Genomic DNA, 23,804 nt, shown 5'->3' with positions numbered 1-23,804 from the left:
CAGCCCTGGACACTACAAAGATGTTATGCTGGGTTCCCTGTGTGCTGTTTAAGGAGGCAAGCAAGAATATGACAAATCTGGGAAGACTTGCCTGTTAATAATGCTTTGATGCTACCTGTTTTGACCCCTGTTAGAACACAAAGTTGAATAAGACGGTTGATGTCTTAGAGAAGCAGAGTGTAAAGTCTAAGGGCCCCATACAGAGTAGGCACTCAACAAATGTTTGCTGGCTGGAATTCTCTGTAAATTTCACTGTTTCAGAACACTTTTTTGCTCTTTTGTACTCAATGATAAGGTTTTACTTGTGAAGGGAGGGGCTACATCTCCAAATGTTGAAATTTAACCTCCATACTTACTTGATGATTAATTGAATGAGAGTGCGCAGAGTTTCATAGACACCACCAGGTTCGCCCTAGCAGAAGTTTGAAGGGAGAGGTTTAAATCTCATGTATGCACTATCAGTTACTTACCTGGGTCTCATTTCAAATGAATGCTTTATTTTTTAGTGTTTAAGATTTTAGGGAACCTAGATTAACCAAAACATCCAAATATCTACATCTTAATTTGTAGAACAGAGTTCATTTTAAGCTAATTATTTTTTAAGGTTTAAAAATGCAAAGTTACATTTATGTAAAAGCTGCTAGTTGGAATAAGGTCAGCATTTTATAAAATTAAATGACTTGAACTGTCTTGTAGTTGCTTTGCTGTCTGCCAAAATACCCATCTGTGATTCTGCCAAAAATATTTGTTATTTTTAATTGAACATTTGGTTAATTGGTGAAGCATAGTTTTCTGTACAAGTTCTGTAGACAAGTTAAGCCTGCTCCTGGGTGGGAATATTCACGCATCTCTTTGGTCACCTGTGTTCTAAGTGATTTTTAATTATTTTTAGCATGTTATTTGATGATAATAAGGAAAACACACCCTTCCACTGGGGCTCTTGTGGGTTCATGATATAATGGAACATTCATTATCAAAACATTTAGTTGAGGGGAAAAAAGGAGGGAGGGTGGAGAAGAGAGGGGGAGAAGGGGAAAGTTCTGAAGCTCATTAGTTGATATTGGCTTTGAGGATGTTTCCCAGTCACACAGTAGGTACTTAACCATTTGGAAATAAATAAACCTCATAGAATAGAAGCTAGATAAATATCGAAAGATATTTTGGAGGTCCAGGGTATGTCAAACCAGTTGTCCACAATGAGAGAGCTGAAAGGGATCACATGATGTCTTTTGCTCTTCAAATAAGATGTCACTGAAATTCTTCTATGAAGCTGTCCCTCCTACCTCCCGATGAAGCGATCTCTCTCCTTCCACAGTTTATACCCCTGACAGTGAAGAATCAAATTAAATGTACATGACTAGTGCATTTCTGAAACCTGGCACTCCCCAGAATAGTTAATTCAGGGCTCATTTCTTTAGAGTTCTAGAGATAAACCTCAAAGGTACATGGCAGATGTGCAAGTAACAGTATTCCCTTTTTGACAAGTGAAAAAGCTTGGGTACATTGAACTAATTTTATCGGCCATTCACTGAACTAGAAAGACAAATTTATAGTACAACTGGGAGACTTCCGTAAACCTATTATTCCTTCTAATCTGATGCCCCTCTAGCTCCAATTTGATACTTTGTTTTTCTTTTTCCAGTGATTTTAACCACACAAATATAAGGAACTCTGAAACTAAGGGGTAGGCAGGAATGAGATCATATGTGTAAAAGTGCTCTCGGAGTTAAAGATGATGTACAGCTAAGCAGGACCATTACTATTCCTTTGTCATTCTGGGGTTCTGCCCATCTATGAAAAGCTTTTGAAAACTATGCCCACATTTGAAACTGATAACAGTTCATCCAAATCTTGATAACATATGAGGTCAATCTTGGAATAAAGAAAAAAACATTCCTTGAAATTTTCTTCCATTGTGATAAACAGCATGTTTTCTTCCTTACCAGCCAAGTTTATTTATCTCCATTCCCCCAATTTCTTTCTAGCATGAGCATTTATGCTTACAAATGCAAAGAAACAACTCATTCTTTTAATCTTTCTCTCTTTGACATTATTGAAGAGTATCCTTCCTTATCAGTGCTAAATAAGCCATAATATAGGCACATTGGATTAATTAAAATAAGGGGGACTTGTACTTTAGGTCTCCAGAGACTCTATATTCTTCAACATCTCCCTCACTGGGACCCTGGATTATGGTCTCTAGTGCGTAATTACTTTCTATGAAGTGGCTCAGCTCCCAGGGCCAGTGAGAGGGTTCTGCTAGATTTGACTGCTTTCTAATTCCCTGTTCTGAAAATCTTTTATGGGGGCGAGAAACCGAGAACTGCAGTCTCCTCCTGAGCAATGAGCTGATGTGGAACAGCTAAGAGTGGCGTCATGTTCTCTGCTGCTGGATGGCAGGTGCTGCCGGTGAGTGCTGGCAGCCAAGGACCTAGGTGGGGAGGATTAGAGAGGGGAAGGATAGTGCTAACTCTTCCCTTTCTTTTCTAGAGTCGTTTTTTAAAACTATACTTATTTGGGGAATGTGGAAAAATTTTGACACTGGTCATGACGAAGTTGATGTGGTTTTCTCCGTCCTCACTGTCTAGAATGATGATGGGTGTTATTTCTAGCCTATGAGCCACCTTTCCCTCATTCCCACATATGAGTTGGTTTCATGCTAACTAACCATGTAACGGCCAGTTTATTTCTCGGTGCACTTGGGAAAATGTAGATGGGTACACCTGGGTGTGAGGTCATTTGTTGACATTAAATATAAACTTAAATATATATGTAATTCGTACATGTATATTCAAGGAGCAGCAGCACTATCACCCAAACTAAGCATAGTTTTATAATGTGACATGAATTTTACAAAGGAAAATGTCTGAAAGTCACGCTGGTGAAGCTTTTGTTTAATTGAGACTAGTTTATGCTCAGAATGTATTAATTATACAGCTATGTCAATTAGCCTATGTTATTACTTGTGGATTATCATTATTAGATTTAGGTTGTAATCTCTGATGATCATTTGCCTCTGACTTCTTAACTAGCATATTGTCATTAAAATAAATTTTAGAATTATATTGTCAGTACACTTAATTATTATCCCATAGGAATATATACAACTAGATGGTAGAATAAACTCTCTTATCATGACTCTTTTTACGTCATGCACATTCTAAATACTAAAAATACCATATGTCTTATAATTGTATAAAATGCACAAAACTAGCTGTATTCCATCACAATAATCAGGGACACATAGGTAATTATTCATTGTAACAAAATCTATGGTTGGCAAAATGATGAACCATTTATGGGATATTTAAGTGTACTGTTAAAGTATAAATTGTAAACTGTACAGTCACAGAATATCAGACTTTAAATCTCCTTGGCTTGTGAAATGAGACTGTAATTAGATGTGTCTAGGATCACAGGAAATTACTTACATTATAATCAGACTATCCGAGTTGATCTGATATTTCAGAGAGATAATATTTTTGATGCTGTGTTAAAAAACGTGTTCAAAATTACACAGCACGGATTTTCCTTGTTTTTGTGCCCTTGCCAAGATGTTGTTGCTTTATCTGAAGTAATTATCTAGGCTGACTGAGCACTCCAGGTTACACATTTCTTCAAATTATAAAGTGTTTTATAATTACATAGAGCAATTTATTGGTCTTATTTATAGTATCATAAACCCTAAGCCAAAGCATGCCCAGCCCACCTAGCCCTACCTTCCCCTAGTGAAGACATTCACACTTTAAACAGGCAGAGGACATCTCTCTCTCTCTCTTTTTTTTTTTTAACCAGGTACAGGTTTCTACTTCTTTTATAAAGAGACTCTCATAGTAGATGACTAAGCAACAATCAGGGAAAGTATCTTTCTTTTCCCTGAATTTTTAGAATAATTCGATAAACAGACAAATATGTATGAGTACAGCTTTTGAACTTCAGTCGATGATCGCTGCTGGGGCAGAGCCAAACCTGAGACATTGTGGGTCTGTTAGCATTATTTTACGGTGTTAACTGATGCCAGGCCCAGGCTGTGAACCCAGCTGGCAAAAGCAATGCTTAAAACGCAGGTGAACCAAGTCCTAGAATCTCTATTTAATATTTGTGTTCTGCCGTAGTTTATAATTATTTACAAACACGTCCCCACCGCCCACCTGTTTGTTCCCTTCTACAGGGTAAGGTCTGTGGCTTATTCACATTTGGGTTCCCCAAACTCTTCGCCTTGCCCCTTCTGCAGATGGGGACCTCGGGGCGTGTAGGGACAGACCTCTGTGTCTGGACCTGCGGACTGCGCCCTCCCTGCGTGTCGGGGCTCTCGTTCTCCCTGCGCCAAGGCAGTGTTCAGTGGATTAGCATTATAATCAGAAGTAAAACAAAAACCCATAGCTAACTTTTTTCTAACTACCATTCACATTCACCAGGCACTTAAAATTGGAATAATAAAACTACAGACATAGAGAAATGTTAAAAGGAAATCTTTCCTTCCAGCACTTGCTTTAAAAAAAAAATCTGTCAGAATCCTCTCCGAAGCCAGCGGCCTGTTCTCCGCACCATCCGACTGGGCCGTCAGTCTGCAGGGACGCAGGGGCCGTGGCCCTGCTCTCTTCAGTCCGCGGTCAGCCTTTCGTGGGAACAGGGGCTGCTTCTTTTGGGGAAGCCTCCCCGGTGACTTTTCAGGGTTCAGAAAACAAATCTCGTGGTGGGAATTTTTCTAAAGATGAGCTTTCTGAAGTCTTTTCCCAATGTGTGTAAGGTAGGTGTGTACACCTAAATTTCAAACCCTTAGACGTGTCTTTGCATGTTCAGTCTGACTTTGGCCATGCTCAATCAACCAGTAAGAAAACAAACATATTTCTTAGGAGTAGCGTCTTATTTGGCAAGATAGACTAATTACAGTGAATTAAAATCTTTATTTAATCTTGCTACAGTTATACTTTTAATGGGTTCTGTAATTGCAAACCTTTAGTCTGCTAATCTCTGATTCATTAGTGGGTTTCTTAAGTGTTTGTTAAGGAGCACATGTAACATTCTGGTAATTACTAATAATCTTTGTTCATATCACATTTACAAAGATCTCTGCAGGGAGTTTCATTAGGCTCATCGCCTCTTATTATCAGTGTACGATTTTTATTAGCAGTCTCCACCCCCATAAAATGTGGAATTTGGGGCTTTACAAAACAAAAATGAAAACCTTTCTCTCTTTTGGCTAACAAACTCAAATATTAAGTCTTTGTGTCACTGTCCTTTCAAAATCACAGTGTCCTCTAATGTCTGCTGTCCTTTTTCACAGCCAGAAGAAAGGCAAGGGGAGATTACATGACAAATCTCACCAGTGTTTACTGTTTATTGGTGGCCACGTTGGAGTTAGAGCTGGTGGCTCCTAGTCAGTGTTGCCCTTCCCCACAGTGCCTCCTCACCTCCATTGACACAAAGGTGTTATTTTTATGAAGCCCAGTGCATTATGGTAACATAAAATTCCACTCAGAAAAAAACAGTGCCATTTAGGACTGTCTTGGTAGTAAGGTCCCCTGCATCCCCACCCTAAACAAAACCAAATCTGCCTACCTCATCTTTGATCACCGAAATCCCTTTAACAGGGACAGGTCCTGAGAAACAGTATGTCAAATTAAAAACCACAAGGAGGATAAACGATTGATGTGACTGCTTTTCTGAGTGCAAGGTTGAATAGAGGAAGGTAGGACAGAATACAAAAATACTTTTGAACTGAAAAATGATCCATAAACGATGCTAGAAATAAACTTCACCTATCTTACTGCTTTGCTTGAGATTAGTGACAGTGTCAAAAGGATGGCATGGGCTCGCTTTTGCCCCTTGTCCCCACCCCCCAAATAGCCATCAGTTCCCTACAGTAAAGCAGCACAAAAAAAGTCGTATGATCTAAGGAAAAAGTAGAGTGCACACTATGCAAATATAGTTTCAGGACAAATCTCATCACCTACCCTAATCTGATTTTTGCAACTCAATTGCTACCCTTCATACAAATATATAAATTTCGTGTGTGTGTGTGTGTGTGTGTGTGTGTGTGTGTGTGTGTAGGTTCTAAAGCCTTTCCTCCCAAAAAACAGACTCCATTAGACATAAATACTTTTAAAGAAGATGATAGATTACAAAATTACTTTATAATTTTGGAATTTTCAAGCAACCTCATCCTACGGCTTTGAAGGCAGCAATGCTATCTTATTTCTTACAGACATGTCTTTCTTGTGGCCGTATCTTAAGAAGTGCTCTGGTGAGCTGAACACTTAAAGTGGCATTTCTGATTGTGCCGAGAGTCAGCAGCAGACTAGTTTAAAATTGGGCATCACTGACCAAGTGAGGTCAGTGGGAAATGCTGCAGTCATGGTTCTTGACCAGTGTAGAGAAAGCTATTTTAGTGAGTGAGATCATTCTTTGGCTTTTAAAAATACACTTTTGTGAATGTTAAGCAGTCCTTCCTTGCCCCAGAAGGGCAGTCCCTTCCATCTGGAAGGTGTGCAGTGCTCTGGCCCCTGGCGTCTCGGCTGACGGGATGCCTGGCTCCTGGGCAATGGGGTGGAGGGTTTGAGCCGCACTCCTTTCCCCTGTGTTTTGTTTTGACCGGATGTTAGGCGCTGAATATTTCTCAAGTGTTATATTTCATTGTCCAATTTTCCAGTTTGGCAGGAAATTTTCCTTCTAATAAAAGAAGTTTCTCAGACGGAGATTCCAGATATGTCTAAGCTGCTTTTATTGGGACAATGGAAAGATCCAACCTTTTCTTCTAAGTACAATCAAGAGTCGTACGGCTTTGCGTTTGTATTTCCATAATTTTACAAAGAGTTGAATTACGTAAGTGGAAAATTGTCTCCTCAAGCATAGAGAGAATTTGTTAACACAGAATGTAGCTTGGAAAATGCTGATGTAAAACTTCAATCCAAGAGAGAAACCTTTTAAGTTGCTGAAATGTAGTGGAGAGGAAGAAGGAAATTGCTGTTTTACATGATTGACCAAAATGCACTGTAATTATATCAACTTAAAACAGATCCCTTAGAAGAACTGATAACTCTGTGATCAGAATAAGTCACGTGAACTGGAACGAAATGCCGCATGTACCCTCTCTGCAAAGTGTAGACACGCAGTATGTGTGATGTGCAATAGAAGAGACAGCTGTTCCTGCCTTAGCCTGTTTAATGGGACCTCCAGCTGCTTTAGCAGTAAAGAATGGTGGGGAGGCCTTACTGAGGAATTAGCATTTACCATGCTGGCTCATCTCCTTGCATTGCTCAACAAGGCAGTTTCGGACTCTCCTCATGTAATGCTATTTTGATGTTGCCACTCCTGTTTGTAATTAACATAGCATCACTCATCAGGCAGTCAGCTTCTGAATGGGATGCTCCTCAAGGATTCCACCGCTGTCTTTGTTGCCTGTTCTAACATGGGTGGGTAACGTAACTGAGCCACGTAACTGAGAGAAGGCCATGCAGAATTAGCTGAAGTACTCCGCTGAGGAACAGGAAAAAGTCAAATGACCTATGTCGGGCTTTGACTTTTATCTCACAAATACCCTCCTCTGAACCTCTCAGGTCTGCACTCACCCTAAGCAACTGGATGGCACCAGTGGAGGGCTGTATCATCTGTTCTGAAGGGGGCTCAGGAGGCTGCTCTGGTGGGGATTTTTCTGTTCACTTCTCCTGAAAGCACATTTTCCTCACTGAACTTTGTTTCTCTCATTTCCCCACTGCAGTGCCTCCTCCGGGCTTACCCTTTTGTGTCTCTGAACCCTACAGGGCCAGCTCAAATCCCTTCTTCCTGAAACCCTGCCCAGTCCTCTGCAGAAAGCAGTAATTGCTTCCTCTGGTGAACACCTGGGTGATGTGTTGCTGATGCCCCGTAACATCTCTCACTATTTTCCCTTATATTGTTATTACCTTTTATCATTTATTTATTTATTAAGTTTCTTGAGAAACAATGTCCTAGGTTTTTGTAAAACCTGTGACATCTTATTTCACATGGCAAATGTTTTTTAAATACATGGTAATTCAGATGAAAAGCATCTAGAAAGGAATTTAATAGAGGTAAATGAACTTAATAAAAATTACTGTAGCTATTATGAGAAAGATCTATAAGCATATAATGCTTTTATAATATGTAAAACTATTTTAAGTTATTTTCTTGAAAGAATAGTTAGAGAAGAATCTTGGGCTTCCCAACTAGACATAAGAAAATGTTTCAAACTCAGCAATGACTATAGATTACAGATATGCAAATGCAGAAATGAAGATTGTGTTATTTCAACTACATGCCATAATCCAGAAATATGAAACATGGTCCATCTACCTGACCAGCAAATCACATTCTGGATTCTAGACAGGACTGCTTATTGCGTCTTCTGGGCCAGTGATGATACACACACCAAATGCAACTCTGAATCGAGACTAGTTTAAATGAGTTAGCTGATCTGGTCCAGTATCTACTGATAAGCTCCATGAAATTTAAATTTTAGAGGTGTAGTTCTTGCCTGGAAACGAACCTTCCAAAACTGACCATGCTGATAGAGCTACAAGTCTGATAAACAAAACCATTGTGAGGATGAGTGCCTAGGACATTTTAGGTGTTGACAACAGTAGCCCGTGTCGGGCTGTGGAATATTACTTGCTGGGTTGAAGAGGATCAAGAGCGGCTCACACTGAATGTATCAGTTTTTAAAAACCTATCTATTAAAAAAAAAAGGGATTACCAAACAAATACATCCCTCTCATTACATTTTTGTTGCCACCATTCATAGTCTGACATCATTATCTTCACCTAGACTGTTGGATTGCTTTCACATTCTGCCCTCTATACTCTCATTCTAATCCACCCAATCAGCAGTAAATAGTTTAGGGGATTCCTATGTGCTGAGTACTCTGCTGGAAGACTTACCTCCCTCATTTCAGAATGGCTAGTCTCCTAAACAATCACATTCAACAACTCTCCACTTCACAAAATCAAATCTAAGTCAGTCCCCCTTTCCAATCTTATTTTGTACTTGTTTCATTTGTATGCCCAACTGCTTCAATCAGAGTAAATCATTCACTCTTTTCTGTGATATATGTGTCAGTTCTCAGCATAATTCCCCGGGGTCTAGAACTACAAAATAAATCACTCTTAGAGGCTGTGTTCCTATCATAAATCCAACAGTCTGAGAAAAACATCTCAAAGTAGACAATATTAGAGATGCTTTTGGAAATTCTTTTTAAAAATGCTTGGTAAAATTGTGGAGGAAAGTACAGAAGGGGTACAGGCCTTAATTCAGAATTGGAACGAGGAAGTTAAGCACAAGGAGTAGGCAGACTACAGAAACCCCAAAACAGAGGACAGCTGGGGTGGCAGGAAATGAAAACACCTGTCATAAATCTCTTTAGAAACAAACCCCAGGGTAGAATGCAAAATGAAGTTAGGACCCTCATACTGAAAACTTCCATATTTTGAAGTTTAGAGTTCTGAGATCCATGACCATGCACAAAAAGAATTGAAAAGAACTTAGCATTCTAGAATGGGACATACTTGCTTTGGGCACCAACTGTCTGTAGAGCATTGTACTTCTGTAAAGACCCCAGTAGCCTGAACTACCCACAATGGCCAGTTCCACGTCATGAAATGGTGAGAGTGAGATATATCACAGCACAGCGCCAACTCCTGCCCTCAGCACAGGCTCCTGTCTGCCAGAAAGACGCCAAATTCACAGTCAGGATCGAAGTGGCCATATCAGCTGCTCTGTATTTTTAACTTTTGTATTAAATTGCCATCAAGGAGCACTAATTAAGATAAAAAATAGAGCTTTGTTTCATGTGCATCTTCAGATTTCTGAACTATACATTAACACAATCTATGACATCTGTGTATGCTTTTTACAAAAGCAAAAAAGCATAAATGCCTCTGGGTGCATCTGTCTGGCTGAGAAACAGATGGGAAAAAAACTCTTTCTACAGTTTCTATTAAAGTTCAGAGAAATATAATTTTATAGGTTACAAAAATAAGGTAAAGGCTATATAAAAATAAATCAACAAAATCTATAGCAAAAAAGAATATTTTGGATTAATCTATAAAAGCTGAGTTTCCTCAGACTTTGAAAAATGAGAAAACCATTTGACAAAGTCCTTAACTTGGATTCTTTTTTTGTTTGATTTTGTTTTTAGGTTCCAAATCCAGAGATGTTCAACTGATCCAAACAGTTATAAAAGCTTAGGAGACAGCTTTCTAACAATTTTCCGAAGTGAAGGGTATGTATGGTTTTTCATATATAGATTCTATGTTGATATAGGCATTTAAATATATTATTACATGACACATTTTCTCATTTTGAATGGGATATTTTCCTAGTCTTATTAGAGAAAAACAAGGGGTGCCTTCCTACTTTTTTGTGTTGTTCTTGACAATATAATCAAAAATTAGTATGTATACAATAGAAAATACGATAAAAATATATTAATGATCAGTTTGATGACTAGAGAGGACAATTTCTAATTTGTTCCATGAAGACTTTTTAGAGTGCTCAATACCTAGGACTATGTATGTGTGACAGTTCTTCACTTTTATTCTTAATGCTGTTGCCCAAATGTGTTCCCTGTTTGCATTGTGGTTTATGAACTGATCTATGTGAGAAATTGATGTGCCAAATTCCTCATCCTAGTTGACAAAAAAATAAGTAGAATATTTTGATTTTATAAGCTAAAATTATCTCTGATGTATAGATTCAGTTGAAGACTTCATCCAGCATAATCTTCCAATGGATGTTAGATTTACCTTTTGGTTGAAGTTGTTTTCATAAGAGAATTGGTTGAAATAATTATACAAAAATGATAACAGTGATAATAACTAGCAAGTATATTTAGCTTCACTATGTACTAGGAATTCTCCTTATTACTCTATGGGGTAAGTTCTGTTAGGATCCATTCCAGGTGGACAGGTGAAGAAACCAAGGCTCAGAGAAGTTGGTAACTTTCACACATCCAGTGTGGGTTGTGGAGCTGGCACGCGAATCTTGGTCTGCCTGACCCCGGAGCCCACGCTCCTGCCTGTGGTGGTTCACCACGTCTCTTGGCAGATTGGGCTGTGGATATTGTTCTGAGAAAGTGTTTATTTTAGTTAAATATATATTGTGGACATCTTTACATTACAACAGCATGGTAATTTATTTATCTACCTGCTGTAATGTATTAAATTAATCCTTTTCGCGGACCATTAGATTGTTTTCAGATTTTCACTATTATAAAGAGCAGTGCAATGAGCATTCTTACACTAGTTTTGCATGTTTGTGTACATATGTATATATTTATATAAAATGAAGTTATGGGTTTATAGGATTTGATGTTACCAAATTATCTTCCAAAAAGTACATAATGATTTTATACCCTTAGTATTTGAGAGTTCTCATTTTTCACAGCCTCCCAAACACTGGACATTACCAACCATTATTTGGTATATGTCACTCACTTGCATCTCTTGTTTATAGTCTAATAAGTAAAAAATGAAACTATCTTAATATTATTCCTGTGACCAAACGCAGGTTCTGCTGCCCACCGCTACCCAAGCCAATGCTTGAGAGGCAGGTGCTGATGTAAAGGAAAGTGGTTTATTCAGGTGCCAATACCTGGAAGGTGGGGGACTCGTGCCTCAAAGCCCATCTTCCTGGGGAGATAGAAGACTCATGTCTCAAAGCCCAACATCTCCCCATCTCAGTGGAGGCTGAGGTTTTTATGAGGAGGGAGAGGGGAACAGAACAAAGAGTCAGGGCAGGAGGTTACCAAGTGCAGACCAACACTGTCCATTCCTGTAAGTCAAGTGATGGCACGATGTGCACCATCTTGGTTTAATCATCCTGACTTTACATCATCTGGGCTCCACAGTGGCAGGCCACAAATCTCCTGGAGCTGGGATGCCTGGAGGTCAGAGTTTGTACCTTTTGAAGGTAGTTCCTAGGATTCTTATACAAACATGCTATTTATCTACAAGCTACTAGTCAGAGTCAGCACATACAGAAACAATGTCAAAAGCATGGTGTAGTGGGTTACAATGTCCCACTGTTACATTCCTTCGATGTAATTGGAATTGAGCATACTTTTATATCATAAAGTATCATTTCTTTTATGAATTGCTTATATGTGTCCTTTGTCTACTTTTTCATAGGTTAATTTTTTAATTGATTTGTAGGAGTTTAGTACCATATATTGTTGTAGGTGCTAATCTTTTGATTCTTATATAGAATTCAAATATTTTCCTAGCTCGTCATTTGTCTTATAACTACAGTGTCTTGCACCTTTCAGAAGTTTGTATTTTTTGAAGATTGTGATTTTGTGATTATATGTCTGTTTTCCTTTGTACTGTCTGATCTTGATGTCACATTTAAAAAGATTATACACATTTTCTTCTGGTACTTTTTACATTTAAATCTTTAATTCATAGAAGAATTTTTCCATGTGCAGTATGATAGATAGGAATTTAGTTTTATTTTCACTGGTTAGTCAATTGCCCAAATTCCACTTGTTGAAAATTCTTCCTTTACACACTAAATGGAAATGCTAGCTTTTTCACATATTAAACTTTCATGTACGTCATCTAATTTTTCTATTTTTTTCTCCATTTCCTGTTCTGTCTCATTAATTATCTATTTCTAAGCCAGTATCATGCTGTGTTTATTATTTTACCTTTAGAGTATTTTGAGAAACATCATGGTGTGCAGAGCCCTTCTAATACGGCCGTCCCTCTTCTCCGGCTCATCTCTGACACACAGCCCTGCTTTGGGAATGGCAGACATCTCGGCCCCTGGGCTCTCACACCCTTGTGGCTGTGTGTGCTGTTCCCTGTCCCTGGAGGACCAACCTCCTAATCCACACAGGAAACGACTGCTGTTCACTCCAGGGTGCCTTCACATTTCACCCTGTCTGACCATCTGCCACATGCTTTCTATATGAGTCTTTCTTTCTATATATGCATATGCTATATAAAATATAGTATGCATCGCCCTGATTTATTGTGCTCATTTTGTCTCCCCTCCCACACCCCAAGTACGTATTTCCCTAAGGGCCGTGTCTCATTTAGCTTTGTACTCCTGAGGCCTGTATTTGGCACTGACTAGAGATACTCAGTAAGTGTGTGCTGACCAAATGAATGAATGTCATCACAACAACATCAGAATGATGCAAAATGAAATGGAGATGATAGTTCTTGCCGAAGTTATGATAATGATCTGGATGCCTGATTAAAGATTTTAAGCTCACCTAGTGACATAGGATTAGCAAGTTCTTGCCATTACACGGGCAACGTGACACCTCAGTGCCATACATTGGTAGTGTACCTGTTTTATAACAATTAGGATCAAAGCATGTTCATTTTACCCAAAATGTACATGAAGAAGTCATAGCGTGTTATGTAATCTGTAAACGCGTCCCTTTGCATTAAAACAGTAGTGTCAGCAAAGCCAAGTCCTGTAAGCTGTAACAGATCTCTGAGTTGGATGTGGGAGTTCCTTAGCCAGGCTCTTCATTTCATGTGTTTTAGGAGGAATTTGATGTTTCTGCTTTGATATCAAGTAATGTAACAAACATACACTATGTGTGGTCCTTGCATAGTAAAATTGGCCTTTTCCTAGACTGGACGTGTAATTGCTTCTATAGCAAATTGACATTCTTTCTATACTGCCTTTAGATCTGGGCATGCTGTTAGTCAAAAGCCAGAATGCTCTACTCTTAGAGATGGTAATATTTGGAAAAGAAAAAAAGCTGCCTGTTATTTTTGACATAGAGTAAGAGCATTTCATTGCCTTGGGTTAAAAAAGAAAAGGAAAACTTTTAACACATACCGTGTTGAATTTCTTTCCTAGTAAAAGTGGTTACTTTTTTTTTTCTTATTTAGCTTTTAGACTAAGTACACTCTGCTTTCAAAGATGTTCACAGAGGCCAGGTTGGTCTGCAGTCTGCAAGGAGGACAGCACCAGTCAACTTGACTATTAGCATATTTAGAATACATACCTCCTGGTTTTTCCTACCTCCCTCAAGTTAAAGGTTTTGAAAGCTAGTCCTTTTCTTTTGTTTGAAAACATTTAACTCTGGTAAGCCACAAAATTTCCACAGATATCCTGTTTTCCCTCTGTAAGAACGTGAAGTGGTAGTTCTTGGAGATGCAATTCCTCACCTCTCTGTGAAGAGTTCACATTTCCAAAAGACAATAGCTAAACCACCTGGGTCCAAAATCTTTTACTGGTTCTAAAATTCTTTTTCGTTCTTTCATTAAAGACATAGTTTGTAAACCCAGCTTTAACAAAGCTGAAATTAATTTAAGTCAAAAATATATACCTTCCAAATTCTGAGTAAGCATTTCTATAGTATGAAATCATCACATTTAGTTACCTTTTATCAAAGAGGCCATCACTGTTTTTTCTAAAAAAGAAGAGAGAACTCAAAGGAAAGGAATTTGTCACTGTTGAGAGCACCTCATTGTCACCATGATCCTTTTTTTTTAAAAGTTTGTTGATTTGAGAGGGAGAGAAACATCTTCGTGGGAGAGAAACGCTGATTGGTTGCCTGCCGTACACGCCCCAACCAGGGATCAAACCTGCAACCTAGGTGTGTGCCCAGCCTGGAAATCAAACGCCAACCTTTTGGCTTATAGGACGATGTTCCAACCAACTGAGCCACACAGGCCAGGGCAACACCAGGATTCTTCATCTTTCTCTGGTTTGACAAAAATAAACTAACAGGTCTATCTACTATAATTGTGAGCCCAGAAAGACACTGAGATTTAGCTTAGTTGATTAACTGCCTTTAAAACCGATAAAGTTAATTTTGTACTCTCCTAATGAAAAGCAGCTGGTAACTCTGTTTGCCATGTGTTCACGCATCATGCCTCACTCCGTTTGTGCAGAGTACCTCGTGGGCCTTTTTATAGTCTCTTTTTTACTCGTCCTCCCTTTAAAGGGAGTGATTGAGATGTTTGTCGATGGGTGAGGGGATTGTAAATATGCTAGGAAAAACTGGGACTGCCCACCCCTTTCTCTTCCTCCCCTAAAAGTGCCTAGAAAAAAGGCATTAAAAATAATTTAAGATATTTTGGTGCATAAGTAAAGAGGAAAAACTAATATTTATTTTTTCAGTGCACAGGCACTATTCTAGGGACTTTCTCATTCATTATTCTCAACATCACACTGTTTTCAACACAACACAGCATCATTCTGTCTGTCTTCTGTATGAGGTAACGGCAGGTTTGAAAAATCAAATAACTTGCTCAAAGTCACCCAGGTGTTTGTGGCGTACCACACTCTTTCCATTATACTATACTACCTTTCACTGAACACCAAATTTTGTTGTTATTTGTTGAATGTAAAGAACACAGTGTGGAAGTAGTGGTTGGAAACCTCTAATTTTTAAATATGTTTGCTATATACCTTCCCTCAAATCCCGTAGCAATTTATAGTAGCTTTATGTCCTCCTTCAAGTGAAGCCTAAAAACTCTAAGAGACCAGTATACAAGGTCTGTCCAGAAGGTATCCAGCCATGTACTATAAAAAAAATAGAGACATTTATTGAAGAAGATACAAGCTATAAGAAACATTGTTCATAGGACAGTGATGCCTCAGTCCCCTTCAAAGTAGGCACTTTAGGACCTCATACAGTTCTTTCAATTGCCATCAGCTGCCCTGTTGTATTTTCCTGAATATCACCGATGGTCTTAAATCTCTTCCTTTTCAAAGGTGAGTTTAGTTTTGGGAAAAGCCAGAAGTCACAGGGTGCCAAATCTGGAATGTAGGGGCCTGAGTCACCTGGGTGATTTGATGTTTTGCCAAAAAAAACTCTGCACAAGACATGATGCATGAGCAGGTGTGTTGTGATGAAACTGCCAATCTGAATCATCCTTCTGAATCATCGGAATAGTTTCCTCAGAGAAATGTTCAAGCTTAAAGCAAAATTTGATGCAGATTCATTGCTGTATTTGCTCAGTCATTTTGGATAAGATGGCCACACAGTACACATGCTCACTCAATGGCATCTACCGCCCCCACTGACTAGTACAGTTAAGTTATCATTGTTCACACATGCACATTCCAGTCCACTCTCCTTGGCTGACAGGTTACATCACTGTTGCGAAAACCATCCTCGTTATATTAACAATGGCAGGACTTTTTCCGGCCACTGTTAATATGTTCAGTCAACCAAATCTTGTTGATTCTGAGGCAGTACCACAAACCTCTAACAAATGAAGTCAATCCAGTTGTTGCCCTATCCCTTGCAGACAGCTCCATGTCTCGGAAAAGTGTATGGTTTTCCATCAGTCTGCTCTCATCCTGCATGCTCCTTGGTTTTCTTATGAGAAAAATTCTTGGGCATTGCTTTGCCCAGGGCAAATAACTAGGAAACGACTAGGTCAGATTAAACTTAGTTTCAAATGAGAAACATGTTGATTGCTGGTGCCTTCAGAAATACAGTCTTCTTCGGAAAGTAGAAACTATGTGGTTGCATTTGGGGCGCATTTGAACTGTGCTCTGTTTCACGATTTGTTTTCTGTAACCACTGATGCTGCCCCAAGTATCATCTTACAATCAGACCACTTGGTGATTATAATATTTTCTAGTTAAATGACATTTAAGGCCTTGTTTTATGAGCTCCAGCATAATTGGCTAATTTGGTAAACTCCAGATGTGTGAGATAATGTGCCACTCGTTTAAGTGCCTTTCAGACGGCATGAATGGCACAGCCCCAGGAGGTATAATCACTCCCTCTTGTTTTCATTAAGAACGGCAATGAGTGGCTTTTGACACAGACAAAGGAAGTGGGGCGTCTACAGCTCAAAATCAACAACAACCTGGTAAGATTTGGACATTTTCTTTTTACAGGTGAACTCATTCCAAGATCTTTGGCTTAATTTGGTCTTAGTGGGTCTACTTTTTAAAAAGTGGCTTATGCCATCTAACATGGCCGGGTGATTTTGAAAACCACCCTGAGAATAGAAAAGACTTCTGAAAATAGAAAGACCTGTCCCTGTAGAAACTCCCCTGAGGAAAGCAGTCTCTGGAAACTGTACCTCACTCTCACCTGGACGTGGGGACAAGCATGGGTTTGAAGAGACAGTGGAGGAGCATGGATTGGGTCTTCGAGCAATCAGCGGCTTTACCACCTAAACCAAGTTCCAACTTCACAGGGCTCCATAGTTGCTGCTGCTTTTTTCTTCTTCTTTGTACCCTCTTCATCATCCAACAGAAACCAGCTCATCTACCCAGCATTGCCAAACTGGAGTGGGCCTTGGTTCTCAGCATCACTGTTCTCTGGATCCTGGGGCCGGTCCCTCTGATCCGCCTGCAGACCCAGTGGAGTTCACACACAGCCGAGGCACTGGTCGCTGTGGGTTCACTGCGCCTTAACCAATGCAGTTTTCACGCAGATGAATGACTGCAGAATGTACCCCAGACCTGAAACAGATCATCTGTGGTGCAGATCGAGTGTGTGTAGATCACCCTGTGCTGACTGGGTTTGCCCAAGTGAATTCATTCCCTGCTGGGGGCCAGGTGTGCACTGCGTCTGTCGTGAGTTTCCTGGTGCCCTGAGCGCCTTATCTCCCTTTTGTTTTACCAAAGAGGCCCTTCCTGGAACCCACTGGACTTCCCTTGAGTGCTCCCTTGTTTTGCTTTGTTCCCAGCTGTATTGCGATCTAATCGACATGTAATACTGTATAACTTTAAGGTGTGCAGTGTGATTGATGATTTGATACAAATGTATTTTGAGATATGATTACCACCACAGTGTTAGTTAACACCTCCATCATCTCACATAATTACCGTGTGTGTATGTGTGTGTGGTGAGGATTTTTAGGAACGACTCTCCTAGCAACTTTCATGTATACAATAAAGTATTGGTAACTGTAGATCCCTGCTCCTTTGTCTTGGGGGTGGAGAAGGAGGAAAGCAGAAAGTCCCAGCTGCTCCTGCTCTTATACTACAGAGTTCAGCCCTGGCCTGCCTGAGCTTTGGATAATGGCAAAGTGTCCTCTTTAGGGATAGAAGAAAGGAAACCAGGATAAAAACAACACGGCATGTGAGAGTTTGCAGAATTACTGTAGCAAATCTGTCTGGCAGGTCTTATAAGTACACTGAAGCCATTTCCTCTTCCCAGCCTTCCCCTGTTTTGGAAAGAGAAAATAGGTGATCTCAATTCAGTCATGGGCCTACTATTACTTTTCTTAAATAATTGTGATCCTTTTAAAAATGGCTTATCAATGCTTTAGTATAAGGAGGAACCAAAAAATGGAATTTATTTATAAAAAATTGTGTATTTAGCCCTGGCTGGTGTAGCTCAATGGATTGAGTGCAGGCCTGTGAACCAAAGGGTTGCAGTTCAATTCCCAGTCAGAGCACATGCCTGGGGTGCAGGCCAGATCCCCAGTAGGGGGTGTGTGAGAGGCAACCACACATTGAAGTTTCTCTCCCTCTCTTTCTCCCTCCCTTCCCCTCTTTCTAAAAATAAATAAATAAAATCTTTTAAAAATTGTGTATTCTTACACGTTTAAATTTTAGTCACCTTCAAAGTACTCTCCATTTGATGCAATATACCTATTAAGACATTTTTTTCCACTGCTCAAAACCGGTTTTGAACTCATCAATTTTTATGTGTTTTAGTGTTTCTGCCATTTTTTGTTTCACCTCTTCCACATCAGCAAACCATTTCCCTCTGAGAACTTTTTTCATCTGAAGAGACAAAAAAACGTTGCTCAGAGCAAGAGCAGGTAAATAGGGAGGGTAGGGCATGGGGGTCATGCCAATTTTGGTCAGAAACTGCCGAACACTCAGTGCAGTTTGAGCAGGTGCACTGGTAACTCACCCATCATGAAATGGGCAAACATTTTGAAAGAATCTTCAAAAAAAGTTCACTGAAACCAAACGTACCCTCTCACAACAACACCATCTGGTACACTGATACAGATGGATTCCTAGAACACTCACTCAGTAGGGGAAGCCTGTATGTACTACAAAGGCCCGCCCTCCAGAAGATAATTCTGTTTTTTTCTGTGGGGGGTTCTCCCCCATATATTATCCTCATAAATTTTAGTCATAAAATATATATAATTGCCTTCCACAGAAAGCTTATGTGATATTGCTAAGAACTTTAAACTCTGATTATTTAGCAATCCAAGGTTGAAAATGAAAGGATGAAGGGTAAGGAGGAAGAATACTGAAGAAGCATATTGAGTGGCTTATTTCAATATTTTTTTAAAAGCCAGGCGGTTGAACTATTGCTACATTATTTGACATTTCTATCTTTCCAGACTGTTTTACATCACTACGAGGACGAACAGTTGTGGACTTCAGGTGTATTGGGTTGTAAAGTGGTTTTCACAGTCAGGGAGTGCGCAGTGAATGCTCAGGTGCCCAGAAAGCAGCATCCCCTTCAATGTCCCAGACTTTTGTTTCCTTTCTGAAATCAGAGGGCTTTTGTTCTGCCCACAGAGCGACCTTTAAAATGGTTTCAGCTCCTAGATTCCCCTCCTGTCATCACCACGGATTGCTAGCTGACAGTCACACACCGACTCCCCCAGCCTCTCACTGACAGTGCTTTCTGAATTACTGACTGGCCTTTGGCAAGGATTTAACTGTTGCCAAAGAGTAAGTGAAAACGTTTGCAGTGATGTCAGCCCGTCAGCAAGGCCTGATTAAGAGACCAAACACAGCCTCTCTCAGCTTTCAGTGCTGACAAGAGGGGAAGGAGGGCCAGTTGTTTGGGTGGAAGGAGTTGTCTTTCTGGAAGGTTTGTGTCTCAATTCGGAGCCTGAGCAGATATTCCCTGTGTTTTATAGGGTGTTAATGGGAGGTGAGGAGATTCCACAGTCAATGGGAGATATCCCACTGGAAATATTTTTAGGCATTTATTTTGAACTTTCTGGATTTCTGATGGGCTAGAATCATAGTCACCTTGGGAAAAATAATACATCTTTACCAAAAACAAAATCCTTTTTCTAGTGGTGGTTAAACTGAATGTTTTCAGATGAGAATGAGAAAGAAAATCTTTTACAAACTCTTCTAACATTTTTTAAGTCTCTTATTGTACAAAGTAATTTAGGAGTGCTTTGAAACAGATAAGGTTAACGAAGTTAATGCTTTACCTTCATCACTGATTTCATCTAATGTCTCTGATTTTGTAGACTCACTTCCTTTAACACACTATCTTTTTAGTAGGATCTTCTGTTCCCACTCATATGCAAATGTAATCTCATCTTACTTTCCTCAGAAATAGTCACATAAAAAGTTATGTGCACACATATATGTGTTTAAATTCTAATTGAATTGCTTATAGATTGTTACATTTTCTCTGCAAAACCCATGAGTCAGATGCCATTGGAGAACTTATGAGTGTTAATTATGATGAGCTTTTATTCAGTTCCTGCTTAGGAATCTGTGTAATGACCCAGCTACACTGCTTTCATCCCTGGTCCATGAGTTTTTTGTCTGGTCTCATGACTTTGGCTTTGCCTTTCCTCCAGGTCTTTCAGGTGTTTTGAAACTGCAGGAAAGGAAAAAATTCAGACACTATGGTTGTAATGGCAATTGTATTCAGAACCATCGTCACCGTTTATGGAATGTGTTACCTCACTTGATACTTAACAAGAGTGCTGGCAGGTAGCAAGGTGAGGAGTATGAACTCTAGCTTTTTAGTTAAGAAATTGATAAAATGTTAAGGGACTTTCCCAGAGGGTATTCATCTGAGCCCTTCCACATCCTGTATCATGCTCCCTACTCTACCAATAACTCAATAGAGACATTAGTAATGATAGAAGCAGCACCCAAGACTTACACTGTTCCAACTGTTATAGATTCAGGGCATTGTCACGGATCTCTCTCTGCTGAGTAGCACGTGGGGGAGGCACAGTTGGTTACCTTCTGCAAACTGGGTAACTTCAGCAGAAAGGATTTAGTGAGATTCCCAGAATAATAAATGAGATCCTAAGATTAGTACTCACCGAATACAAAATATAATTTTTAATGGTATCTTGGGCAAATGAATTTGGACTACAATGTATTTTGAAGTGTGGCACCATCACCTGATGAGACCAAGATAGAGTGGTCCATGATCATCAGGACAGAGTTGACTCCAAAGGAAGTCACAGAACTCAGTTTATGGTTATGGTTCAGTGCATGAACTTCAACTCGGTTATTTGACCTGTCGGTGTCAGTGCCTAACTCACCTGGATATTGGGTAATAACCAGGAAAATCTCACGAAGCACAAGATAAGGCATTTAACCAAAATTCCTTGGATGCATTACCAGAAGAGGTGAAAATTATCTTTTAATTGCAATATATGTTGAAATATGTGGTCACTAAACCCTAGGGCAGATGCCTGCCACATGCGGTGGCCTTGTTCTCCTGCTGATGAAACACCGTGTTTGTAGTCATCCTGTCTGGCCACAGAGAACTTACAGGAAAACAAAGCCCCAACATAAGAATTCTAACATGGACATAGTCTCACTGGTAACAAAAAATGAGGTAAAATGTGAGATGAGTTTTGGAAATTCTTAAGAGACTTTGTAAGTTTGTGTTAGATGAATGAGTTGATTTCTTTGTATAAAGCCTTTCTTAAATTAGAAAAGTCAAGAACCAAAATGAAAGAAAAGAATGTGTTCTTGTGTCATTATCTTTCTGTGTCCCTTACATTTTCAGTGAACATCTCAGTGTGCATTTGATAATCCAAATAACAAAATTCCGAGAAGTTGGCACTATTTATAAAGGAGCCAAATTAAAAGAACATGGCAATGCGATCCAGTCAGAGAGAGGATGCTCTGTGACTGTGTGCCGGGAAGCACACACAGCACCAAGCCCTGTCTGTGCGGTTTCTCCTACCCACAGAACTGTGATAAAGTTCCATCAATAAACTAGCAACTTCACAGATGAAAAATTTGTTCTTATCATAGATCTTAGCAACCTCAACATAAGATTTTTTTTCTTATTCAAAGACTTTCACCTTTTCACTTGAAGCACCTTGTGACTTCTCGTTGGCACATCCGAGTTGCCAGCGTCACGGCTCTTGCAGTTTGGAGCCATTACTAAGTAGAACGAGGGCTGTCCGAGCACAGGCACTGCCGCACTGTGAGTCAGTCTGATGACCGGGAGGGCTCCTCGGTGACCAATGGGCACATAGAGTATGCAGGGAGAAGGGGCGATTCATGTTCCAGGTAGGATCGAGTGAGGTGTTGTGTGATTTCGTCACAGTACTTGGAATGGTGCAAAAATTAAAAGTTATGAATTTTCATATCTGTAATTTTCCATTTACTATTTCAGACCACAATTGACCATGGGTAACTGGAAACATGGAAAGCTCTACTGTATCAATAACTAGAGATCTGGCTTCATGAATAAAATAAAATATGTTAGATTATGAAAATATTTCTTAACCACTTGGTCACTCAGTAATCCCCATGATCTGACTTTTGTCTATGCCTACATTTGCAAACCACTCTCTTAGAAGCCACCACGGGCCTCCTATCCTTCCGCATAGAATATGAGACACTGATGATTGTAAGATGTGCTATTATTTTTTGTACCATTAGAAAAAGATGATGACAATTAAACTCCTTGGAATGATTTAACAATGGATATGGGTTTGAGTGAAAGAAATTTCAAATGACTTTCTAGCTTTCGGCCTGCATGTCTGGTGATGGACAAACTATGCCACTTGCACATTCAGAGATCTTTGATGATTTCCCACTGATCCCTATGCTAGGCTGCCACAATAATCACCCCAGCGATCCCCACTTCCTTGTGTTTATGTTGTTGTATCGTCCCTAACTTTGAGCATGGACTAGGTTTATAGACTTTCTTCCAATGTAAAGAATATGACAGAAGTGATGATATACCACTTTCAAGATAACTATCTCAGAGACTGGCTTTCATCTTGGTGGCCCTGCCTTAATCTGCTTGGTCTTTTGATGTCTGGCTTTTCCATTTCTTTGAGGAAGGTCCCCCATGGAGAAGCCAATGTGACAAGGAGTTGATGGTAGATCTGACCAGTCTCCAATAAGGACTGAGGCCCTCAGTCCAACAACAACTTGGAAGGAACTTAATTCTGTCAACAGCTGCATGAGTGAGCTTGAAAGTGAATCTTCTACCAGTCAAGCCTTCAGATAAGACCTCAGGTTCAGCTTACAGTTGATTGCAGTGTCAAGGGACCTTGAGTCAGGGGCCCATGCTAAACCACACCTAGTTTCCCACCCCACATAAATTGTGTGGTAATAGAATTTTGCCACTAGGTGTTAAAGAAATTTACTTACACAGTAATTAGGTACTACAAGAGCAAAATATGTCTATGAAACCTTAGACATGTTTATTTGGGGCCCACAATATCTGATTCTAATCTTTCAAGCTTTATCTTAACTAGAGTCATTTCATGCATTTTATTTTCAAGCACTTCTAGACCAATTATAATTCCTTAAACAATTTTTCTGTGCACATTCATCAGCCAAGAATGGTATTTCCCCTTTTGTTCAGCTAAGAAAATTCTGGTCATTCTTAAATGCCCAATTTCTATGCTATCTGCTCATTGATGCCTTCTCTCATCATCCAAAGTGGAAATGATTTTCTCCATCTGTCTCTTAAGGTACTTTGATCCTCTGTGCCAATATTTCTTCTTGCAGCCAGGAATACATGGATTAGGATCCCACATAAAAGTTTTGGAACCTTAGGCAAATGATTCAATCTCATTATATTTCAATTTCTTCAATTGTAATATAGAGATAGTGATACCTATTTGACTGTGTTGCTAGCATTCTGCATAATAGATGGTATGTAAATTAGTAAATAAATATTATAGTTAAT

General features: G+C 39.5%; 1 protein-coding gene across 1 annotated transcript in view; it reads left to right on the top strand.

Moving 5' to 3' along the window:
• Positions 1-23,804, top strand: part of SLC25A21 (solute carrier family 25 member 21) — a 485,006-nt gene that overhangs the window by 343,030 nt on the left and 118,172 nt on the right. Inside the window, exon 3 of the mRNA XM_045848589.1 lies at positions 10,155-10,238. Within this exon, the coding sequence (XP_045704545.1) occupies positions 10,155-10,238 (84 nt within the window). The remainder of the gene's footprint in view (positions 1-10,154; positions 10,239-23,804) is intronic.

Source organism: Phyllostomus hastatus, unplaced genomic scaffold, assembly GCF_019186645.2.
Source record: "Phyllostomus hastatus isolate PE091 unplaced genomic scaffold, TTU_PhHast_1.1 phas_contig_62, whole genome shotgun sequence".
NCBI lineage: Eukaryota > Metazoa > Chordata > Mammalia > Chiroptera > Phyllostomidae > Phyllostomus > Phyllostomus hastatus.
Note: the sequence above shows the minus strand (reverse complement) of the source record. Positions and strands in the feature narration are given on the sequence as shown.